At 43.3% G+C, this 23,380-nt stretch overlaps 1 protein-coding gene across 2 annotated transcripts in view; it reads right to left on the bottom strand.

The window, feature by feature from the left end:
- The window catches only part of ror2 (receptor tyrosine kinase-like orphan receptor 2), a 40,714-nt gene that overhangs the window by 17,088 nt on the left and 246 nt on the right, over window positions 1–23,380 (bottom strand). For both annotated transcript variants that reach the window (XM_069169064.1, XM_069169065.1), the window contains exons 1-2: window positions 23,316–23,380; window positions 774–845 (exon numbers count right to left, since the gene is read on the bottom strand). The exon at window positions 23,316–23,380 is cut by the window's right edge and continues 246 nt beyond it. In XM_069169064.1, coding sequence (XP_069025165.1) covers window positions 774–845; window positions 23,316–23,379 — 136 coding nt within the window. In that variant the 5' untranslated portion in view covers window position 23,380. The remainder of the gene's footprint in view (window positions 1–773; window positions 846–23,315) is intronic.

The following is a 23,380-nucleotide window of genomic DNA, read 5'->3' as shown; positions in this document are numbered from 1 at the left end:
CACTCGCTGGTATTGCAGCTGAAGACACTTCTGCATCGGAACCATTTTACAGACCCGGAAGCTACAAACACTTTTATATCCAGTCTGTGGTGCAGCTGCCTTTGTGGCATTAAGGGGAACATTAGTCAACTACAGAGCTGGATAGCTTTAACACATTTTTGATAATGGTACTACCACTGGTTTGAAAACAAAACTTATAAAAAAATAAAATCATATTACACAGTGGAGTAGAAATATCTACATTTTCATGCAGTTCAGAGGGGGAGAGTGTGAGTCTGGTTGTTCTGTAGCTACAGTCATCAGATGTCCCCTGACAGTGAATCTGGCTCTGTCCAATGTACAAAAGTATGCTAACCAACGATTGACTCAGGAGCACAATAGTGGCAACCAAAGTGAAATGTGAAGACTCCAGGAAACGGTGCAGAGTAACTCCACCCAGCCAATGGTAATGAAAGAACAGTTCCAGCATGTAGCTCCCCCTAACTCTCTCTACATGTATGGATTAAACAAACAACAAAAATCCAGATGTTTGTCTGGGCCACAACAGCAGTGAGCGAGTGATAAAGTAACACGATTCGTCGGCCATTTGAATGCTGAAAGCTGCTTTTACAGATGACCGGACATTAAACAGACTTTACAGTGAAGTAACGGAGCAGCTAACTGTCAGGTGATGTTTGCATCACGCCTCCTGCACGCTCGACCCAGGCTCCGCCTCTCGCCTCAACCCAACAGTATTTCCAGCAGGTGACAACACGTGCTAAAACACATCTTACCTTCAGCTGTGGGAGCTGCTCCACTCTGAGCTTCAGCCAGACCGTCTGTATCCAGCGAGAGGCCAGGATCCGCTGGAGGGACAACAGTAGAGACAACAGAGTTCAGACTAAAGCCACCATAAAGACAGAAACAGGTGATCATCATCAGAGGCTGCAAGCAGAATCATAAACAATACAAAAGCATGTGAAAAAGGAACTATTTCTAGAGGAACCACATATTGAAGCTTTTTTTGTGGATGTCGGCGCAGTTCATGTAGGTGTGGAAAACTTTTTTATTAATTTGGTAAGCATCTGCAGCGCTAATAAAATCAGCACCAACGGCTGAGACCCTCAACAGTCTCAGTTTTTAAGGTATGCAAGGTGATGCATTGGAATTATGGATTAACTCAAAACTATTTGATATTTCATCATTATTTAAATGTCAAAGTGAAGAAAAAAAACTCCACCAATATGATGCAAAATCAGGAGCTGGAACGATGTTGAGGAACGAGCAGAAGTAAATTATTCACACTTAAAGCTCCCGATGCAATTCATTTATGAAGAACACTGATGAAGAGCAACGTGATGGTGTTAATAAATAAACTGATGTTGAGGTGTTAATAAATAAACTGATGTTAATAAATCAACTAATGTGTGTTAATAAATAAACTGATGTTGTGATGTTAATAAATAAACTGATGTGTGTTAATAAATGAACTGATGTTGTGATGTTAATAAATAAACTGATGCTGTGGTGTTAATAAATAAACTGATGTTGAGGTGTTAATAAATAAACTGATGTTGTGGTGTTAATAAATAAACTGATGTTAATAAATAAACTAATGTGTGTTAATCAATAAACTGATGTTGTGATGTTAATAAATAAACTGATGTTGTGATGTTAATAAATGAACTGATGTTGTGGTGTTAATAAATAAACTGATGTTAATAAATAAACTAAGGTGTGTTAATCAATAAACTGATGTTGTGATGTTAATAAATAAACTAATGTTGTGTGTTAATAAATAAACTGATGTTGTGGTGTTAATAAATAAACTGATGTTGTGATGTTAATAAATAAACTAATGTTGTGTGTTAATAAATAAACTGATGTTGTGATGTTCATTAATGAACTGATGTTGTGTGTTAATAAATAAACTGATGTTGTGGTGTTAATAAATAAACTAATGTGTGTTACTAAATAAACTGATGTTGTGATGTTAATAAATAAACTGATGTTGTGTGTTAATAAATAAACTGATGTTGTGGTTTTAATAAATAAACTGATGTTGTGTGTTAATAAATAAACTGATGTTGTGGTGTTAATAAATAAACTAATGTGTGTTACTAAATAAACTGATGTTGTGATGTTAATAAATAAACTGATGTTGTGTGTTAATAAATAAACTGATGTTGTGGTGTTAATAAATAAACTGATGTTGTGTGTTAATAAATAAACTGATGTTGTGGTGTTAATAAATAAACTAATGTGTGTTACTAAATAAACTGATGTTGTGATGTTAATAAATAAACTGATGTTGTAGTGTTAATAAATAAACTGATGTTGAGGTGTTACTAAATAAACTGATGTTGAGCTGTTAATAAATAAACTGATGTTGTGATGTTAATAAATAAACTGATGTGATGTTAATAAATAAACTAATGTGTGTTAATAAATAAACTGATGTTGTGGTGTTAATAAATAAACTGATGTTGTGATGTTAATAAATAAACTAATGTGTGTTACTAAATAAACTGATGTTGTGATGTTCATTAATGAACTGATGTTGTGATGTTAATAAATAAACTGATGTTGTGTGTTAATAAATAAACTGATGTTGTGGTGTTAATAAATAAACTGATGTTGTGGTGTTAATAAATAAACTGATGTTGAGGTGTTAATAAATAAACTGATGTTGTGATGTTAATAAATAAACTGATGTTGTGATGTTAATAAATAAACTGATGTTGTGATGTTAATAAATAAACTAATGTTAATAAATAAACTGATTTTGTGTTAATAAATAAACTGATGTACTGTTAATAAATAAACTGATTTTGTGTGTTAATAAATAAACTGATGTACTGTTAATAAATAAACTAATGTTAATAAATAAACTGATTTTGTGTGTTAATAAATAAACTGATGTTGTGATGTTAATAAATAAACTGATGTTGTGATGTTAACAAATAAACTGATGTTGTGATGTTAATAAATAAACTGATTTTGTGTGTTAATAAATAAACTGATGTACTGTTAATAAATAAACTGATTTTGTGTGTTAATAAATAAACTGATGTTAACAAATAAACTGATGTTAATAAATAAACTGATGTTAATACATAAACTGATGTTAACAAATAAACTGATGTTAATAAATAAACTGATGTTGTGGTGTTAATAAATAAACTGATGTGTGTTAATAAATAAACTGATGTTAACAAATAAACTGATGTTAATAAATAAACTGATGTTAATACATAAACTGATGTTAATAAATAAACTGATTTTGTGTGTTAATAAATAAACTGATGTACTGTTAATAAATAAACTCATTTTGTGTGTTAATAAATAAACTGATGTGTGTTAATAAATAAACTGATGTTAATAAATAAACTGATGTTAACAAATAAACTGATGTTAATACATAAACTGATGTTAACAAATAAACTGATGTTAACAAATAAACTGATGTTAATACATAAACTGATGTTAATAAATAAACTGATGTTAATACATAAACTGATGTTAATAAATAAACTCTGCCCTGCACACAGTTTTTTTTGCTCCCAACCTGTTTTTTTTTATTTTTATGAGGAACATGTGCAATGGATACTCTGACTGCTCTGCCATCTGATTGGCTCTCCCCGGCAGCTAATCAGGCACATATGAGCGGACACAACGTATGGCTCAGTTATTAACTCGACTTGGCACCGGCTGCCGCCTTCCCAGTGATGCAGAGCATGTGCTTGACAGATGTGGGTGGTGGAGGAAATTGGTGGTGCTGAGGACGTCAGTGAACAAAACCATGCAGCATTCCTTTCAGGAGCCACACGTCCCACCGTAGATCGCTGTTTAATTCAGCCACAGACCTTCAACATGAGCCGGACGGATCAGTCTGCTGAAAAAGTGTGCAGGAGAAGCAGATATATCTCTTCTCTGTCCTGGCTGCGTCTCTGAGATCATCTCCACTCTTTCCATCTGGCCAGCATCATGCAGGCAGACAGTCCATGGAACCAACTCTGACTTTCAGATCCCCCGGTAACATCTCAACATCATCGCAGTAATGATCACAGTGCAAACAACACTGATCTTTGTAGGAGATTTCCCTTGGTTATACTGAGCCCACTGCTCCCATCTGTTATAGATCTACTGCAGGAGTCAGTCCCCAACCAAACACTGGATGGAAACAACAAAGAATTATCTGTTCCCCAAAGAATGGGAAATAAAACTGAAGAGAAAAATAAGAGCTAAACATTCTCAATCAAGTCTGCAGGCAAACGGGTCAGCTACCGACATTAAAACCTGACAGATACTCCAGTGGTTCAGTATAGCACATCCGTACAGTTGAGCGATTCACCAGTGATAGATTTAAAAAAACGAAAACAATCAAATCTGAAGTTTAAATAATGGACCAGGCTCCAAAAATACAACCCCGTTTCCTGAAAAGTTGGGACACTGTGTAAAATATAAATAAAAACAGAATGCAGTGATTTGCAAATCATATAAACCACAATTTAATTGAAAATAAACCAAAGACAACAAATCAAATGTTGAAACTGAGAAATTCGATTGTTTTATGAAAAATGTATGTAACTTTTTTAGAAACAGGGTTGTATTGAATACTACGTTTCCCACACAGCAGCAGCCAACAGCATGTTTTCATCCAGCCATCACTGCCCGATAGTTTATAATACTGACCCTGCGTTACTTGTATTAATTCTTAGAGCCAATGCTGAGCTAAATCTAGCAGGGTGCGGCGCAACAGCCTGTTAACTCCCTTTGGACTCGCTTCCAGGCTGATGAAATGGCCAGATTCACTAAACTTCCACCAGATCCTTGATTAACAATGTGCAGAGCACTGAGGCCAGCAGGTTTTAGCACTTCTGTCCAACAGACTAAACACATATTTTGAAACAATTCAGACGAGATTAATGGATTTTAAACTGAATTCAGCCTGACATCGAAAAAACAATCTAAATAAATAGAAAGACAAATGAAGAAAAGCTAAACAGAAATCAATCTATCGACACAAATCTCCAAATGGTGGAGATGCACACAGACATGCTGCCAGAGAGATAACACTGATTTGTTTGTTTATTGGGGTTACTATGGTTACACTGAACACTGTCACACAAACAAGAATCAAACTGTCAAATAGACTTGATCAATAAAAACAAGTGAAATCAAAAGCAAGATTAAGATAACACGAAGCAGGAAAAAGTGTAGATAAAAACTGTAGTGGTTAAAGTGGAAAAGCCACAGAGAACTTGATCTATTGAAAGATGCTCAATTTATAGAAATGTTTCCATATCCATCGAGGATATCAGACATTACCTAAAATAAAAGTTGATGGGAGGTCATCACTGTGTATTATGGAGGAGTGGAGGGGAGAGGGGGGCTTCTGTATATTCACCCTGGTTAATAATAAGCAGTGGTTATTACCTCCACCCTGAAATACATATACAGACTGTGACTGTGCATTATGAAGGTGGGTATACAGCCTGATAGACTGCAGAAGTACCATCACTATTTTAATGTTATTAAAAGTGCTATATTAATGCAACGTATTATTATTAATCCAAAAGTGGGAGATAATTTTCAGAGGTGATTACAGATGTCAGATGTCACCGTCTGGATTTTACAGCATCTGTAGATTTATACGACTAAATAAAAAATAAAAGCCTGAATTATAAGTGAAACAGTAAAAAGATTAATTTAACCATCAACATGTTTATTTACGGATGTGACAGACTGAAGTGTCGTCATGCAGCTCCATGTCTGATTGGTGAGTTGAGTCTCACTGCACACTCAAAAACATTTGAAATTCTCAAAAAGGTAAAACGCAGCTTTGATTTAAATGTGTTTTTCCACATAATTCCAATAATCCACATGTTTTATGCAGGATACATAAAGAGCATTGAAGTTTGAAATTCATTTTTCTAACTTTGTGCAATTTTTTTTTTCTATATGTTTGAATGTGAAACACTGCATGTCATTTTTTTGCTGCTTTTCTTGTATAAAAGGTGCTTTACAAATAAAGTTTATTATCTTTATTATTAAGTGTAATTATATATCTAGCATGTCACGGCTCTCCATCACCGGTGGAACATGTCACACGTCGGTGTTTATCTACGAGTACAGAGCTGCACAATCATCTGCTGTGTTGGAAGCTTCAATGACGTCTTTATCTGAACTCCGCTTGTGTAGAAAACACAGTTCAGGGTTTTAAACTTTTATTCCCAACATATCTAAACGACACAATGATCTGCGTCCAGAGGCGCCGTGGAGCTGCCAGGTTTCTGCTCTTTCTTTCAGCGTGTGGTGGTTTGTTTCTTCGAACACTCGTACGGTGACGTGTTGTGAACTTCCAGGGGCCCCGTCGGGGCCTCGGTCCTGTTAAGTAGCTGCTGTCAACTGCCAGCGAGCCCACTTATATAACCTGCATCCCCACAACACGGTAAACTTTGCCATATAATAAATTAGCACCACCAGAAACCACGGCGACCGAGAGCCGAGCTTCCTGCAGCCGGGGTTGTGATTGATTGCATGTATCCACCGCCTCGGAAAATGAGGGACCGGAGGGGGGGGCAACGGGATGCTTTTCCATGCAGAGCTGAATAAGATTGCTGGCTTCTGCATTCCTGCAGCCTGCTGCCTCGGCCATGAAAGGGCCCTTTGAGAGCGGAGAGGCCCGGCCGCGGCTCCACCGACCGGGGTTTTGACCGAGGGCCTTCTGGCACACCTCAACACTTTCCTTCCCACTCTTGTCTCAACTGCTTGCTTCAGTGTGTGTAACCTTTGTTCATCCCCATCCTCCACCCTCCACATGCTCCGCTCTCACTTCCAGCCTCTCCTTGAGATTGCAGCGAGCAGACTGGAAGTTACAGAAACATTCAGAGGCAGAAATGATGCCGTTCGGTGAGTTAAAACCTCAACGGAGAGAAGCGAAGAACCGCAGAGTGTCAGAGGAGGAAAACATGACTGCAGACTGAACCGCTGCGTCTCTTCTCTCCAAGAATGTCGGTGGTTAATGGAGTGTTTTAAAGCTGCAGGCAGAATGATGATTTTAAAACAACATGTAGGGAGCATGTGGCGAAGTGCCGTCGTTAATGACGCGCAGCGCTCTGAGCTACTGCAAACTGCTGACCAGCTCGTATGGGCTCATCTCTCCGGGTTACAGTCACATACGTACATCATGTTTCTTCTGTTGACCGTACCAGCTGAGAAACTGGACTTATAACACGGTGAAGAACTGATATCTGACAGTTCATCGCCTCCTTTTAAGAACCAAACTTGGATCCACGGAGGAAGACATCCAGTACAGAAGAGTTTTTGGACAAATAAACGTGTTCATCAGTATCTGATGAGAGGAAGCTGCAGTCAGCTGTTAGAAACCTGAAGATGGACCAGAACAACGACCAGATGTGGGGTTAGAAACCAAGCAGCAACCAGCAGTGACGTCACCCGCTGGTTTGTGACAAAAACAGGTCTTCTTGAATCTTCTTTTCTAATGAATGAGGGATTATTTTCAGATGGACCTCCAGAAAACTAATAAGAAGGAGTGACTTTAGCTAACAACACCGAGATAACTGATGGAGACATTTTATTCACTTTGGATTTGATGAGAGAAGTTGAATGGGAGTCTATGGAGCCGGAGGCTTTTTGGAGCCGACCTCTAGTGGCACTCGCTGGTATTGCAGCTGAAGACACTTCTGCATCGGAACCATTTTACAGACCTGGAAGCTACGAACACTTTTATATCCAGTCTGTGGTCACAAAGCAGAGGGAAGAGTGATAACGAATACCTGGTTACTGCTTGGTAAGAACTGTCAATGTGAATGGGAGACCGAAACATGACTCGTCAAATTAAGCCACATTAATTCGAGACGTCTAAATTTTATTTCCTTTACTATGTAGAGCTACTATGTTGACAGGGTCATTAGAGTTATTGAGCCTCTATAGCAGCTCCTATCGTCTGTAAGACCGCCCTCATTCTCTGGAGCTCTTTCACTTCTCTTCCTGCTCTGAAAGCATCAGAACAACCAGGTGCTTTCTGCCCGTTAATCTGCCCACTTGACCTGCGGCGGCTCAGACTGCGAATACGTTGCCTCACCGTCAGTGTAGCTGGAGGCGCTCACATTATCTCCCCCAGTCTGAATGAGTGGAGTCGTGGTCAACCAGCCTCTCCTGGATATCCCATTCAGAGCCGCCTGTTTGGCTCCTCTGTCTCCCTCGGCCCGATCGGCCTCTCAGTTTTCTGTCATGGGAGTTCTTCAGGAGCTGCTCAGTTACACAGTTAAGTGCAGTCTCAGAAAGAAAAGACCTCACTGCTGCTGGTTCCTGCACACAGTATGTACCATGTTTGGTACGTGGGTCCAGTTCACCTTCTGATGCCTCTTATTTAAGTGTCCAGAGTTCATCTCAGTGGTGAAGATAAGAGGTTTGCATGATGTGAAGCAGGAATCATCAACAGCTGACCAAGCCGAGTCAGGATATCGTGGAGTTATTTTATGATTGAATCGACAAAAATATTTGATTTTGAGCCAGATTTTTTCAGAAATCGTGATTTCCTTTTTAACCATTACTTGATAATAATCCTGCTGCACATCACAGAAATATTTCAGTTCTAAACTTCTTTTATGTATTTATTGAACTTATAGAACCGTGGAGATAAAAGTTCCTAAAAACTGGTGATGAAAACAGGAGCAGAGACTTTCTGGTTGGAAATGAGGAGTTATTGTTAATAAAGTTAGTTTTATTTGAAAAGATTTACTTTATGTCGTTAATACTTTCAGCTCAGATTCTGATGATGACGTTTTTGTAGAAAAATTCTGTGAATTTCAAACTGCTCTCGCAAATATTGCAAAGATTGCTTGAATTTGTGTTCATTATTGGGATCGCAAGATTTCCTTGAGTGACTGAACTACCATTTGCTGTCTGGAAGTAACTTCTTACACTTTCTAAATAAATAGTCTCAGATCCAGAGTCCTTTAGGAGCTCGTTTGCTTTATGAAGTGAAAATTGCTTTAAAGTGTTCTTTAAAGGGAAAATTTGGTTTCATGTCCTGGACAGAGACGTGCTTTTACATCGATGTGTAGTTCTGCTAATACAAATAAAAGCTGCCTCCCGATGACTCTGTATTTTATTTAGTATATCAGTGCAGCTATAAAATTACATGTTAGTAAATTACAATATGTTTAAATGAATGAAACATGTTGGTTGGTAACTATAAAGTCTGCAGGAGACATTTTGGAGATTTTATTTTATAATTTCAAACCCTTCATGCATCCCTGCAGCTTCATGATGAAGCTCTTGGATTTAGAGGTGGACCGACGCTTTAAATAAAAAATATGAGTTTTGTGTGAAGGGTCAAAAGACAGCATTGAAATAAAAGGAAATCAAAAATAGTTCATGTGAAAGGGTTCATGGTCTGGGGAGGTTGAAGATGAAGAGTGCATTTCATAGCGGGATGCCGACCTCATCGCACCGGAGGAAAGGTCAGCAGGTCACGCAGCCAGAAACTGGAGCAGAGCATGAGGTGAGAGGGCCGAGCCGACCTTCCTCCTTCTGCTACCGGATGAAACCAGACGGACGGATGGAGCAGCAGCAGGAAGATGTGCTGAAGTGGCTCTCCATAAACTAAATAACAGAAAAGTCATCACCAGGAGCAGCGTCCCGTCTGAGAGGAACATCACGAGCCAAAACAAACTCAGAGTGGAAATCCTGAACGGTTTCTCCCTCAGCTGGATCAGAGTGGGCCGGAAAGTCTGAGTGCTGTTGGTATTTTTAAGAAACCGTCCACAGGACACCTTTTCCTCCACTGAGAGGAGACGCAGGAGATGCAGGAGATGCAGGAGACACAGGAGACGCAGGGACGTTATGACCCCCCGTAAAAGATAAAGGTCGGTGTGTGACGGAAGCCCTGAAGCAACGACCACACACACTCAGCGCTCGGAGGAAACGCAGCTCCACAAATACTCATCGCCATTCCTCCTTCACGACAAATAGTTCATCCATCTGCAGTGAAACGGACTGAAAGTTACTTTCACTGAAAACATCCGCTGCAGGACACACGGTTGGTTTGAGTCCCGACTGCTTGTAGGTTCAACAGAGCGCCTCTCAGGTTAAAATCATAACAAGAAGCTAAAAGACGCCCAAAAAAAGCTGCTTTCTAAAGAGTGAGTGCCTTCTGGGACCTGAGGTCCAGTGAACTGGTGTTACGACCCGAGCTGGAAACAGGACGAGGCCAACCCAACTTTATGAAGAGTGGCCCTTTAATAACCGAGATGTCACTCAAGGGGTTTTTAGTTTTTTGTGATTGTTGTGATCAAAAAATCTAAAATGTGATTCTTTTGCAGTACAACTGCAAGAATTGACAAAAACTTCAATCGTAGGGGGGAAAAAAAATTCTCTTTTTCTTTTAAACTACAACCTAATAACAAAAAAAAAAAGAACCATCTGTCAGGAGTCCGATTTTCCTCTGTTTTGCCCCCGATCACCTCTCCTCCTGTGTCCCCTCAGTCCCCTGTCTGCTTGTTCTGTGTCCTCCTCTCCTCTCCTCCTGTGTCCCCTCAGTCCCCTGTCTGCTTGTTCTGTGTCCTCCTCTCCTCTCCTCCTGTGTCCCCTCAGTCCCCTGTCTGCTTGTTCTGTGTCCTCCTCTCCTCCTGTGTCTCCTCAGTCCCCTGTCTGCTTGTTCTGTGTCCTCCTCTCCTCTCCTCTCCTCCTGTGTCCCCTCAGTCCCCTGTCTGCTTGTTCTGTGTCCTCCTCTCCTCCTGTGTCTCCTCAGTCCCCTGTCTGCTTGTTCTGTGTCCTCCTCTCCTCTCCTCTCCTCCTGTGTCCCCTCAGTCCCCTGTCTGCTTGTTCTGTGTCCTCCTCTCCTCCTGTGTCTCCTCAGTCCCCTGTCTGCTTGTTCTGTGTCCTCCTCTCCTCCTGTGTCTCCTCAGTCCCCTGTCTGCTTGTTCTGTGTCCTCCTCTCCTCTCCTCTCCTCTCCTCCTGTATCCCCTCAGTCCCCTGTCTGCTTGTTCTGTGTCCTCCTCTCCTCACCTCCCGTGGCCACGCCCCTCACCGGTCCCAGCAGATGCAGCCACTCACCCCTGATCACCACCTGCAGGTGTGCTGCATCTCCATGATCACCTCCCCGGACTATATGTACCCTGCCCCTGCGCTCCTCTGGTTGTCGGTTCATTTGTTAGTCACCTGTCCGTCCTCCATCTGTTCTCCGTCCTTCCCGTTCCTCCGGTTTCTGTTCCTCCTGCGGAGCTCCCTGTCGGAGTCACCAGTCGGTGGAGTTGCCCTCCCGACTCGGAGGATTATTGACTCCGTTTCTTCCAGCGGTCCTGTCTGCTGGTCTGCCGGCGGCCCTGCCAGCCGTGTCTCCTCGGATCTGTCGGTCGAGTTGCCCTCCCGACTGGAAGCAAGTGGACATGATAGGTGCCACCTTTTGGTTTGTTTGTTTTGTGTTTATTACAATAAAGACTGTATTTTGGAACTGATACCCAAGTCTGTGAGCCTGCATTTGGGTCCTGGTAAATACCACCTCATGACACCATCAAAGAGCTCAAATATACAAAAATGTAAGTCATATAACACAGAGGCCCCTTCTTTCAAAATAAGAGCTTAAAATGCTTCAGAATCATAGTAATTCATCACAGAAACAGAGTTCAGCCTCTGAACTCACTCGGGTCATTTCACAAACTGTCTGATCAGACTGAAGTCGCCTGATTCTCATCATATAACTACATTTCCCATAAACCCCGTCACTTCCTGTATGAAGGAGTTAGTTTAGTTGATTTCTACTGAGAAACTTTACAGAAACTCTGTGGTAATTTTGCACCATTTAAAGCTCCTGTGAATATTTATGGGGAATGTTTGAATTTGTATTCATTTCCTGGAGGGAACGATTTGTTAATATGCCGCCAGCTCGTCATACGTCAAAACAAGATGAGCTGCCAATAACAATATAACTTCATCTCCAGTCAGTTTATTTATACGGCACATTAAAGCACATCTGCAGACAGAATTAAATCCAATAAAAGCAACGAGAAACTAATTAAAAGCCCTAAAAACACCTCGAAAACACACAAGCAGGCGTTAATACTGGAACAATGAAATCAGGACGTGTCTGAGAACGAGTGGATTCTTTAATCGAGACGTGAGGACTGCTGGTGAAGCTGAGATGGAGGCTGAACCAAAGTTATGGAGCAACACCAGACCAAGTCCGGCCCGGATCCAGGAGCCACTGGGAGCAGAGACCCGGGGCGGCTCCATTTCAGCACCAACACACAAACGATGACTTTAAAATGAAGCGTACAGCCGATGTCAGGATGCCCGGAGACGAGCGATGAGCAGCAGTCCAGAGCCTCCATGCAGTGTTATGATGCAGCTATCTGAGCGTCTGACCGATCCAACACACAGAATTACAGAAGTCCAACCGTCTCTGTGAATAGAGGAAAAGGCTGCTACGTCTTATAATACTGCATTCAATACAACGCTGTGGTCTTCAACTCCGACACGACTGGCTGACCCCGAAAGTTCAGCTCTTCACATCCTGACAACACTTCATGTGTTGATCACCTTTCATACGAGCCTGCAGCCCAACGCGTTTCATCAGAGCAACACAGATGAAAAAAACAAACAAACAGGACAACATTAAAGATAATCGTAATAAAAAAATGCAACGATAAAACGTTTCAGATTCAGAGAATTAAAATAAACACCAGAGATAAAAAAAAAACAAAAAAACTAAAATTTATAATCAGGATGATAAACGTCACCAGAAAGACAGATTAAAAAGATGAAATGTCTTCAGTTTAGGGGCGTAAAAAGAGGAGGCGTCCTCCCCAGACCTGCTGTGGGACATGAGGAACATTTCAAACAAAAGCAGCTCTGGCTGCACGAATCCCACTCGTTTGGAGAGTTGTTAGAAACTGTGAGCGCTTCAGCTTTAAACGAGCGGCTGAAGCAGAAACGTGGGAGCTCATTTAAAACAGCTGTGAGTCTGTGAAGTCGTCAATCACTTCAATCCAGTCACATCTCAAAGATAATGAAAGAAAACAGGAAGTAGCTGAGTGGAGAGTCTGAAAACAGACTTTACTCTGATTTCAAACACATAAATCCTTTGTGAAGATGATTTAGCAGTTTAATTGCTTGGCTTCTTTCATGCAGACAATAAGATTTACAGGAACATTTGTGAATGTAGACTGGAAGCGTTCCTCCAAACAAACTCCATCCAGATGTGACCACCTCTGTCCCACAGGCTCCGCCTCTCTTATCGTCCAGACATAAACATCATGTACGTCTCTCTGACATAACGGCTGCTTCTGACGACGGTATCGTTTCCACGCAGAGGAATTTCCTCTCCGACCGTGATGCTATCTGGTCGCCTTGCAGCCCTCGTCACGGAGGCAGCTTACGGCGGGGTAACTCCATCCCCATGACCGAGTTAAAACAACAAGAGCCACCTCGTAAAATAACGCAGGCGCTTCCCTTCAAATGTTTGGCCATTTGGAGACTCGGAGACGAGACAATACACGAGCCTGGCAAGGTCGCGTCGGGGACCGTTTGCATTTTATTGTCCCCGTGATAAGCGGCCGCATTCCAGCTCCGGTCTGTGGAGGACGGTGAGGAACGAGGCCTGCGGACGCCCGGAGAGCAGCTCAAGGGTCAAACTGTTTATCCTCCTCGGTCCAAACAGTCGGAGGAATGTGGAGAACATCACACACGTTTGGCTGTGAACTAACGAGGCAGCGCCGCTCTGATTCTCGTCCTCCTCCGTGGCCCCCCGGCTCTGAACTATGATTAACTCAGCATCTGCTGCCGGAGGAGGGACCGGCCATTCCTCCGACCAGCCTGCTCTTAGCATACCTCCACTGACTGGAGGCCCAACTCTTCAGAGATGAGCATCAGGTTCTTCTAGTTCTCATCAAGTCAAAATGAGCATATATTTCTTATAAAGCAATAAAACGTCTGTTTCAACATTTTGATACGTTGTCTTTGGACTATTTTCAATTAAATATGGGTTTATTAGATTTGCAAATCATTGCGTCACAGCGTCACAACTTTTTTGGAAACTTCTTTTTCAGTAGAATTGGTTAAAGAGCCGGTTAACTGAGAGAGTTTCACAATACTGAGACAACCAAGTCCAGGCTTCATTACATCTGAACACATCGGAGGAAAAACAGCGTTCCATTCTCTGAAGACAAATATCTAAATGTCGCTCCGGTCACGTGGTTCTACATCATGTCAAAGTTCCTATTAGCGGTGCGAATGCAAACTTGAAAAAGGTCTTCGAACCTCTTTAAACCGGGGGAAGTTCCTCTGAAGTCCTGAGAAACGACTGGTTTGATAAACGTCGCTGTGTCACGGTTACTGCTGTGAAAACGGTCAAACTTTGAAGCTGCACTTTTTCTGAAGTATTTCCTGCATTAAGGAAATGAGCTGCGTAGTTTTGAGGCTGCCGTGCAGAACTGATGAAGCCCTTCGGGAGAAGCAACATTTCCTGCAACACGAAACAGCCTGAACTCACCACGAGTCCATCTGCTGTGGAGAACAGATGCCTGCTGGGTCTCCAGGTGTTGCAGGAGCTCTACCTTCACGTGTTCATTAAACTGGGAACGCAGGTCAGAGGGTGAACTGCTCCCCCGGGAACGCCGCCTCCCTATCAGCCAGAACAAACAGCTCTCCTCTTTGTGTCCTGTAAAGTTCACGTCGAGGAGATGAAGGCGTTCCACTTAACATCCGCAATCTGATTTAGGAGGCAACGACGCAGGATCCAAGACAAACGCTGCAGAGCTGCATGAGTGCTGGAAGCAGCTCCGTTCCTACTCATCGAGTTAAAGAGGAATGTGTGAGGAGTCAGATATACAGAAATGCAACACTTCCCCGGGAGTACAGTTACACAGGTAGAGAAGTATGCACCATAAAACATGAGAACACATCCTGGGACGCTTTAACAGGATAATTAGGAACAGACTGGACGACACCGCCTCCGGCTGCCGATCGGCTGCGATGCAAACGGACGATGAACGGGAACACGTTGGAATTTAGCTCCATTAAAAACATCCACGCCTCTTCTTCTGGGAAACACACTGACAACACTCACTGCTGCTTCAGTCCACACTCTGGCCTCGGCTCACCTTTGACCTCTGAGTCTGTGCAGAGGGGGCGGAGCCAGCTCTGGAGCTCTGTTCAAGAGGTGAGCCGGCCGACTTCCTCAGCAAACAGCAGATAAAACCTGCGACGCCGACAGGGATGATTCAGACGTGTTCTCGCTCTTCACCTCCACAAACTCAACTCCTTCGGCCTGCGTCGACGCTACGGGAGGTTTTCACGGTACGATAATCATCTCGGAAAATATCACGGTATTTCATTATTATTAATATTATCGTTACATTGTTCATTTGAAGTGCAAAAAAACCCTCCCTTTTAAAAATAAATCAAGCATGAATGTAAAACAGGATATACACCAATACTTGGATATTTGTTTGTAAAGATTGTGAGAACATCAGAAGGTCTCTGATAGAGACTGAACATTAAACTCACTGATTTCACACCCCGAGCAGGAAAACAAGGAGTTTGAAGGAAGGATGTGAAAAATTATTTTAATGGAATAAGGTTTAAATGCGGGTTTTTTTGTTCGGCATTAAAGTTTGTTGTGTTTCATCCTTTTTCAGACACTTTGTTTACAGACTGGCGCGCCCCACCCTCCCTCCACCTCCACCTGTGAGCCTCTCATCTATCCCAGAAGTCCCGTCAGGAGACCTCCACCCTCCCTCCACCCATCGGAGCCCGACCGTGGCTCCTCACTGCCTCCACTGTCTCAAGTCTTCTTTCTGCAGCCCGACAGTCACGCCTACTTCCTGCAGGATCGGCCCTCAGCAGGGGTGTAAAAACACACACTGGGGATTTGTCAGACGATCAATAGGACTGTGTTAAAACGTGCACTCACAGGTCTGCAGGGGCTTCAGGGGGCGAACCAACCCTGAAAACATTTCCCTCCTCAAAACGTTTGAAATCCTGCAGTTTCCATCCACTTTACTCTGCAGCCCTGTTTGCATCACATCAGCCGTGTGCACGAGCCAAACAGCACCAGAACTCAAACTGGGGAACCTTTCAACCAATAAACCGGTATAACATGACTCCATAGAGAATATGAGAACAAATTATGACATCATTGCAACTACACTGCTGTGATAGTGATATTATGGATGCCGCTTACGTCCTCATTTACAGTGTGAGGACACACAGGGTGATTTTCTTGATTCCATGATAAACTTTCAAAATATTTTATCCTCCTCTGTTTTCTATAAAACGAAATGATCCCCTAACCCGTCTGTAGTCCGTCCGTCTCCACTTCAAACTCTGGAACGGCTGAAGTTTGTCTTTCTACCTCAGTAACTCATCATTTTTGAATATATATAAAAGTGTTCGTAGCTTCCCATTCAACTTCTCTCATCAAATCCAAAGTGAATAAAATGTGTCCATCAGTTATCTCGGTGTTGTTAGCTAAAGTCACTCCTTCTTCTTAGTTTTCTGGAGGTCCATCTGAAAATAATCCCTCATTCATTAGAAAAGAAGATTCAAGAAGACCTGTTTTTGGGGGCGTGTCTGTTTGATTGACAGGCCTGTGGTGCAGTCAGGTTACAGCTATCGGTGGGCGGGACGTAGTATCGTCAGGTTTCCAATCAGATCAGTCAGATCCACCGCTGGCTCCTCCCCCAGCTCGTCCAAATATGGTCACTTCCTGCTCCAAACCGCTCCGAACTAACAAGATGGTGACGGACAGAATCTGAACTGGAGGATTCATAACGTTCACAAACCAACGATGACATCACTGATGGATGATGACATCACTGATGGCTGACGCTTCAAATAAACCTGTGAATTCTCTGTAAAATACATGTATAAACTGGTGTTTTTGTATTCAGTCTGTTTGGATTAATTTCCATGTTATTTTATTGTTCTGGTAAATATCAGCAGATTTAACACGACACAAAACTCTTTTTTTAAAAGGAAAGCCTCAGTAAATATTTTGTGCACTTTTAGGTTTTCTTTGCTGCTGTGACAACCGAATTTCCCCACTGTGGGATGAAAAAAGTCTAATCTAATCTAATCTAATCTAATCTAGAAAACCGGATTCCTGACTGAACATTTAAAGCACAACGTCCGTCCACTTAAACATATCCGTAGAGCTGCAGCAACACATCGAGGTAACACCGTGTCCCTCTCCTCTGTTCCATTACAGTAATCAGCAGCATATGTCAACATTATGCTTCCATGGTTTCCCATCAAATCATGCCAAGTCCATCTACAATATTAACACATGTTGGAGTCCATAAAGCAGCCGCACCGGCTCCGCTCTGTCAAAACAACATATCACAAAGTAAACAGGAAGTCGGCACAAAAAGCTTTTGACAGTAACAAGCTAACAGAGTCCGAGGCGCACGGTGCCCCGTCCATGGGGACGTCTTCTGCTGTTGTAATTAGTCCCAGCTCCAGGATTATAATTAGTACCAGACCCAAGAAATACAGCGCCATGCTTCCAGTCATCTCTGCGTTGTTCACCTCACATCGACAAACACAGGCCACAGACAAAAATATCTTCACTGTTCTGAAGTCACAGTTCCTGCTGCTGCCAGGCGACATCCAGGAGGAGAGTCAAAGCAACAAGTTGGTACCGAGCTCACTGAGCCTCCTTTTAATGCTCCATGGTACAAATTTACAACATATTGCACACAGGAAGCACACACACAATACATAAGTGTGCCAGTATACGAAGCCCCCGCCACAGTATCATGAAACTGTGTCTAGGTCATCAGTAAACTGGTAACCAGCGTGTGCTCGGCTCCACTTCCGCTTGGTTGATTGTTAGTTTGAGTTCTTCAAAGTGCGTTAGTTTAAAATAACTGCACTGAAGGACAAAGCAGGCATTTCTCTGCCGGGACAGAGAGGGTTGTGAAAGTGAAGAAAGCCAGCTGAGCTGATGTGAAGCTGCTGCTGATGAAGTGTATTTACAATAAATATAGTTTCTAGTTTCTTGTCTGCTCTCACCGTGACTTGGTGACGTCTCTGGCTGCGATGGAAGAAGCTGATTGAAAATGGAGAATAAAAGTGTTTGTGAGCGAACGCAGCGACCGGCTGCATCAAAACGCTTCTACATGTTCCGTTTGACCATGAAAGATGGCGGCATGAAGAGCTGCTTGCATTCGTCTGTTCACACAGAAAGATCTGGACACAGTTCAGCTGCTGGTCATGTCACAGATGTTTTGGGAAGTTACAAAACTTGTCGGACAGTTTTTAGATGATGTTAGCGAATTTACAGACACTTATTGTGAAGTCCGTCTCTCCCTGATGAGGTCCACTGTGGACTCTCCTGCAAACGTGTCCCTCTTCCCACCTGTTGGACACCAGTTCATAAGGACATTCAGAGACAGTAGGGTCTCCCTGCGTTACAGATCACCTACTATTGCTTCTTACTTTTAGAACGTGCTGCAGCTTCCCTTAAACAGTATGAACTGTTGCATGTAGTATGTATACAACTGCAATATATGACTTATCTCAAAAATGCACCTTCAACTTTGACCCTCGTTGTATCCGTTGCGATCTGTAGAGCGACATCTAAAGTAAAAAGAAAAAGCATGCGATTTGGAACCAGTAAACTTCCTTTTAATGCTTCTTCTCCTTCTTTTTGTGGGCGGAGCTTCAGCGCCACCAACTGTCTCTGCAGCTCAGTGGATGTGACGTATCTTCTGCTGCAAAGGATTGTGGGTAACATCCAGAGTATCATGCTGACCTGCAGACTGCAGAATACGACCAGATGTAGTAGAACATCCTGGTACTTTTGACATACTGTGGATTAGGACATATTAAATCTGTTTCTGGCGTACTAGATAGTATGATAGTCTGGATGCTGGAACGCAGGGATAGTTTCTCCTTGTTGTTCAGACTGGACCTGCGTCAGTCACTGCAGCTCCCTTCACATTTAAAATGCTTCTTGCCGTGTTCACGTTGGAGAACGGAGGTGAGAACTCACACTGCTGCCGGCCACACAGACACCGAGCGAAGGACATTTCAACTTCTACCCATGGCCGCTTTAACTTCAGCCGTTTTCATTCATTACAGATGTTTGCCAGAATCTCTCCGGGTCACGAGGCATCTTTCGTAACCATGACAACATCCAAAATTCAACTGACCGCCAGCGCTACAGTTTAACATCCAGGAGCTCGAGCTCACTCATTAAATCTGCACGGCTGCAGGTGGAAATGTAAAAATGATCATGTGATCTTTGTGCTACCGTTCTCTGCGTATCAACGCTGCAGCCTTCCTCCAGCAGTTTCACACTTCTCTCACCGCTTGTCACCAGCCAGTAATTAGCTGCAACTTAGAACAAAGCCGCCACTGTTGCAGACACAATGACGAGGTACCGGCACTGATGGAAGAAGGTCGGCTCTGGAGCTGTGATGACACAACATTAAAAGGTCCACACGAGAGATTTCAGTCTTCGAAAGTTTGCTCTGGACACAGCTGCTCCGAATCAAAGCCACTCACCTGGATGTGGTAACCTCAGACTGGATATCAAAGAGTTCGTAGCTTCAGGTCTGTAAAATGGTTCCGATCCAGAAGTGTCTTCAGCTGCAGTACCACCGAGTGCCACTAGAGGTCGGCTCCAAAAAGCCTCCGGCTCCATAGACTCCCATTCAACTTCTCTCATCAAATCCAAAGTGAATAAAATGTGTCCATCAGTTATCTCGGTGTTGTTAGCTGAAGTCACTCCTTCTTATTAGTTTTCTGGAGGTCCATCTGAAAATAATCCCTCATTCATTAGAAAAGAAGATTCAAGAAGACTCCAATCAGATCCACCGCTGGCTCCTCCCCCAGCTCATATAAATATGGTCACTTCCTGCTCCAAACCGCTCCGAACTAGCAAGATGGTGACGAACAGAATCTGAACTGGAGGATTCATAACGTTCACTGACATCACTGCTTGGTGGTAACGCAGCAGCCTTTTTACACCCGAGCCACCGGGACCATTAATAAGCTCCGCCCACTACCAACCAGCCAGCTACGAGAAAAGAAGGAACTACACTGAAGGACATACTCAAAGAACACAACGACCGACAACCAGCAGAAGCAGTTGGCTGTGAGGCTGTAACTGTAAAACCCCTGAGTGAGTTGAAATGACTAACAGTGTGTTTTATTTCTGCCCCTCACATTTCCATAAACTCCACATTAATGTATTGACCTCTGGCTCACTCCTCAGGTCTGTCCAGTGCTTCCACACATTGACTCACTTCACAGCAAGACGAGGGACGTAAACCTGGCTGCCAGAGAGTCACTGGTGAGGCAATAAAACGCCGGGGGAACTTTGCAGCGTGTGTGTGCGCCATGCAACAGTTAATCCCATCTCCTCGTGTTGGTCGGCCTCAACAAGACAGTTCATCGTGCATTTATCTGCATCTAATTTGAGTGGAGAACCAACTTATTAAAACACCATTAATAGTTTCTTTTCTCTCACTTTTGTACAATTTGTACAAGTTTTTTTTTGTAAATCCGAGTCCCATGGTTCTCTACGTTCAACAAAAGATTAAACAAATGTTTAAAACTAAAAGAAGAAATCACATTTCTTTCTCCACAATTTTATTGCAAAAAAAACCCTCCACAAATTACATCGCAATTTTTGAGAAAATACGCCACGAAATCAAACATTTTTGATCACAACAATTACAAAAAAACTCCTCCTTTAAAACCAGCTGACTCATTTGAACTGCTCCACCTGCGTCCCATTGCAAACTGTTGGGTTACCAGCTTCATGTGATGTCAGGTGACCTTGGGTGCAATGGAAGGTCCATTACATAAAATGTACATTATTTCATTATTATTATCATCAACATTATTATTATTATTATTATTATTATTATTATTATTATTATTATTATTCTCTCTCGTGACTTTTTGTGTGTGCTTTTCAAAATGCCTCCAGGAACAGAGAAACAGTCACCTGAGATCTCTGAATGCAGCTTCATCACTTACAACAGACACACAAACAAAACAACGGTCAACCTTCACTACCGCACAACAATGATGTCATCTGACAAGGTGCCAAGAGAGCCAATCAAATACATGCAGGTGCACGTTCCTGGTGGAGAGAAACCACAAACCAGATGATGGGCTGAAGGATCCGACGGTTTAGAAACACTCCATGCTGTTTATAGCCGGGCTGGTTTCTCCTCTGCAGGGTGAACCTCTGGAAGGTCTGAAGCCAGAAGGCCTTCAGCTGTCGTCCCGCTCCTGTCGTCCCGCTCCTGTCTTCTCGCTCCTGTCGTCCCGCTCCTGTCGTCCTGCTGCACTACTGTTCACTCATTCTATCAGACAGAAATCTAAACCCCGTCGGTTCTGTTTCGGTACTTCTGGTACGTCTGCTCTTGATTAAACCACTTTTCTTTGTTGAATGAGTGATTGTATGCAGCTGGTCTGGTTTTTCAGGCTTTTGTTAAAAGTAATTAAAGAAATGATGTCGCTCCTTCTACACATGCCCACAGCAGAAGAAGGTCCTCTGGAGCGTCTGCAGCAGCAGCTCCTTCACAGTGACTCATTATTTCACTTTATTAATTGCTTATTTAAATCCCTATTTTCTTAAATATACTGTAATGGTTCGACTGCCATGTTTAACGGGTTAGTATTGCCTGTAAATTCTCTATTGTTATTATTTATTCACTTTTGTTTCCTCCAAAGCAACGGGCTGCAGACAGACGGTGACATTCCTCCTCCTCATCATCATCATCATCATCATCATGTGACGACAACTCATCTGACTGAATCAGATTCACGGTGGTGTGAAAATGTTCGGCAGCTCGTCTGTCTAATACCTCCTTTGTGTTCCAGGCTGCTCATCATGAGAGCATGTTGTTGTTTCAGAGTCTCCACACAGACACAAGTTCTCATTCAGTTCACCAAACTAGGAAAAACTGGTAGAGTCCAACCTGGCGGATCACCGGAGGTCAGACAGACCTGGCGGATCACCGGAGGTCAGACAGACCTGGCGGATCACCGGAGGTCAGACAGACCTGGCGGATCACCGGAGATCTTTGTTTAAACGCCACCTTGTTAATTTCCATATTGTAATGTGCACATGTGAACATATCATACGGTATGTGACAGAAACGTCATCACGTGTGGAAGACTCGTTCACATGACAACATGTAATATCACGTATGAAACAGCATTTCACATGTGACCGTTTCACATACAGAGATCTGTATGTTAATGTTTGGTTTTCATACATTCTTTCTGGAAATGTGTGCACACATCACATGTACATGTTCTCGTAACTAGAACAACGGTTGCTAAGTTGCACTACATCTGTTAATGCTGTGATATTGAACCAAACATGACTCCCTCAGGTATTACAAACATGAACACTGAACTAGTGCTGCACAAAATAAAACCCAGTCCGGCTGCTCCACAGGGCCGGCTGAGGGCCGGCTGAGGGCCGGCTGCCCCACAGGCCTGAGGGCCTGCTGAGGGCCGGCTGCCCCACAGGGCCGGCTGAGGGCCTGCTGAGGGCCGGCTGCCCCACAGGGCCGGCTGAGGGCCGGCTGAGGGCCGGCTGCCCCACAGGGCCGGCTGCTGGAGAACCTCCTCCGTGTTTGTCCTGCAGCATGCAGGTCTGCAGACCCACAAACGCAGAGAGGAGGGGAAAGGTGCTAATCACGAAGCCCCTGCGCCCCACCCCCCTCTCACTTCATACCAAATGGTGAGTCCTCAGCGAGCCAAAGCTGGAAACAGGAAATGTGCAGAGTACCCCCCCCCCTTCCCTCCCCCTAACCTGCAGGGACACTAAATCAATTAGCATGACAGACAAAGACTCAGATCACCTCGGGCGACGCAACAATTAACATGACAAGGACGCAGCGGCCCTTTGAGCTCCACACAAACACCTTCCTATGAACACATGTCAACAAGCTGGAGGCGGACAAAGAGGATTGGAGTGCCCACAGTACCCCCCCCCCCCCCTCCTCCTCCTCCTCTTCCTCCTCCCGTCCTCCCCCACCTCCTAAAACCATCCAAAAACTTTTTCCCAACATGCAACAAACACGAAGCAGTGACCGTGTCTTCTCCAACCATCTCAGGTCTGAAACAATGAAGGAGGTCTCAGAGGAACGTGTCACTGAGCTCAGTGGAAAACATTTGATCAAACCTGCAGCTCCAAATCAAATCTGGTGAAACTCTCCTGAACGAGAGAAAAGATCCCACCGGCACATGTATGCTGCCGTTTCTCTCGTTTGTCTGCTAGAGTCGAGCAGCGCATCACTTCTTCTAACTTTTAGAGAAATAAACTCACCGTGACATCTGCGGCTCGGAGTCAGGAGGAGCATCCAGAGCAGAGCGTTCAGGAAGGCGCCCATA

The sequence above is a fragment of the Embiotoca jacksoni genome, unplaced genomic scaffold (genome assembly GCF_022577435.1).
Source record: "Embiotoca jacksoni isolate LCO1_2020_lvr unplaced genomic scaffold, fEmbJac1.0.p SCAF_42, whole genome shotgun sequence".
Lineage (NCBI taxonomy): Eukaryota > Metazoa > Chordata > Actinopteri > Embiotocidae > Embiotoca > Embiotoca jacksoni.
This window is presented reverse-complemented; position numbering and strand designations above follow the sequence as displayed.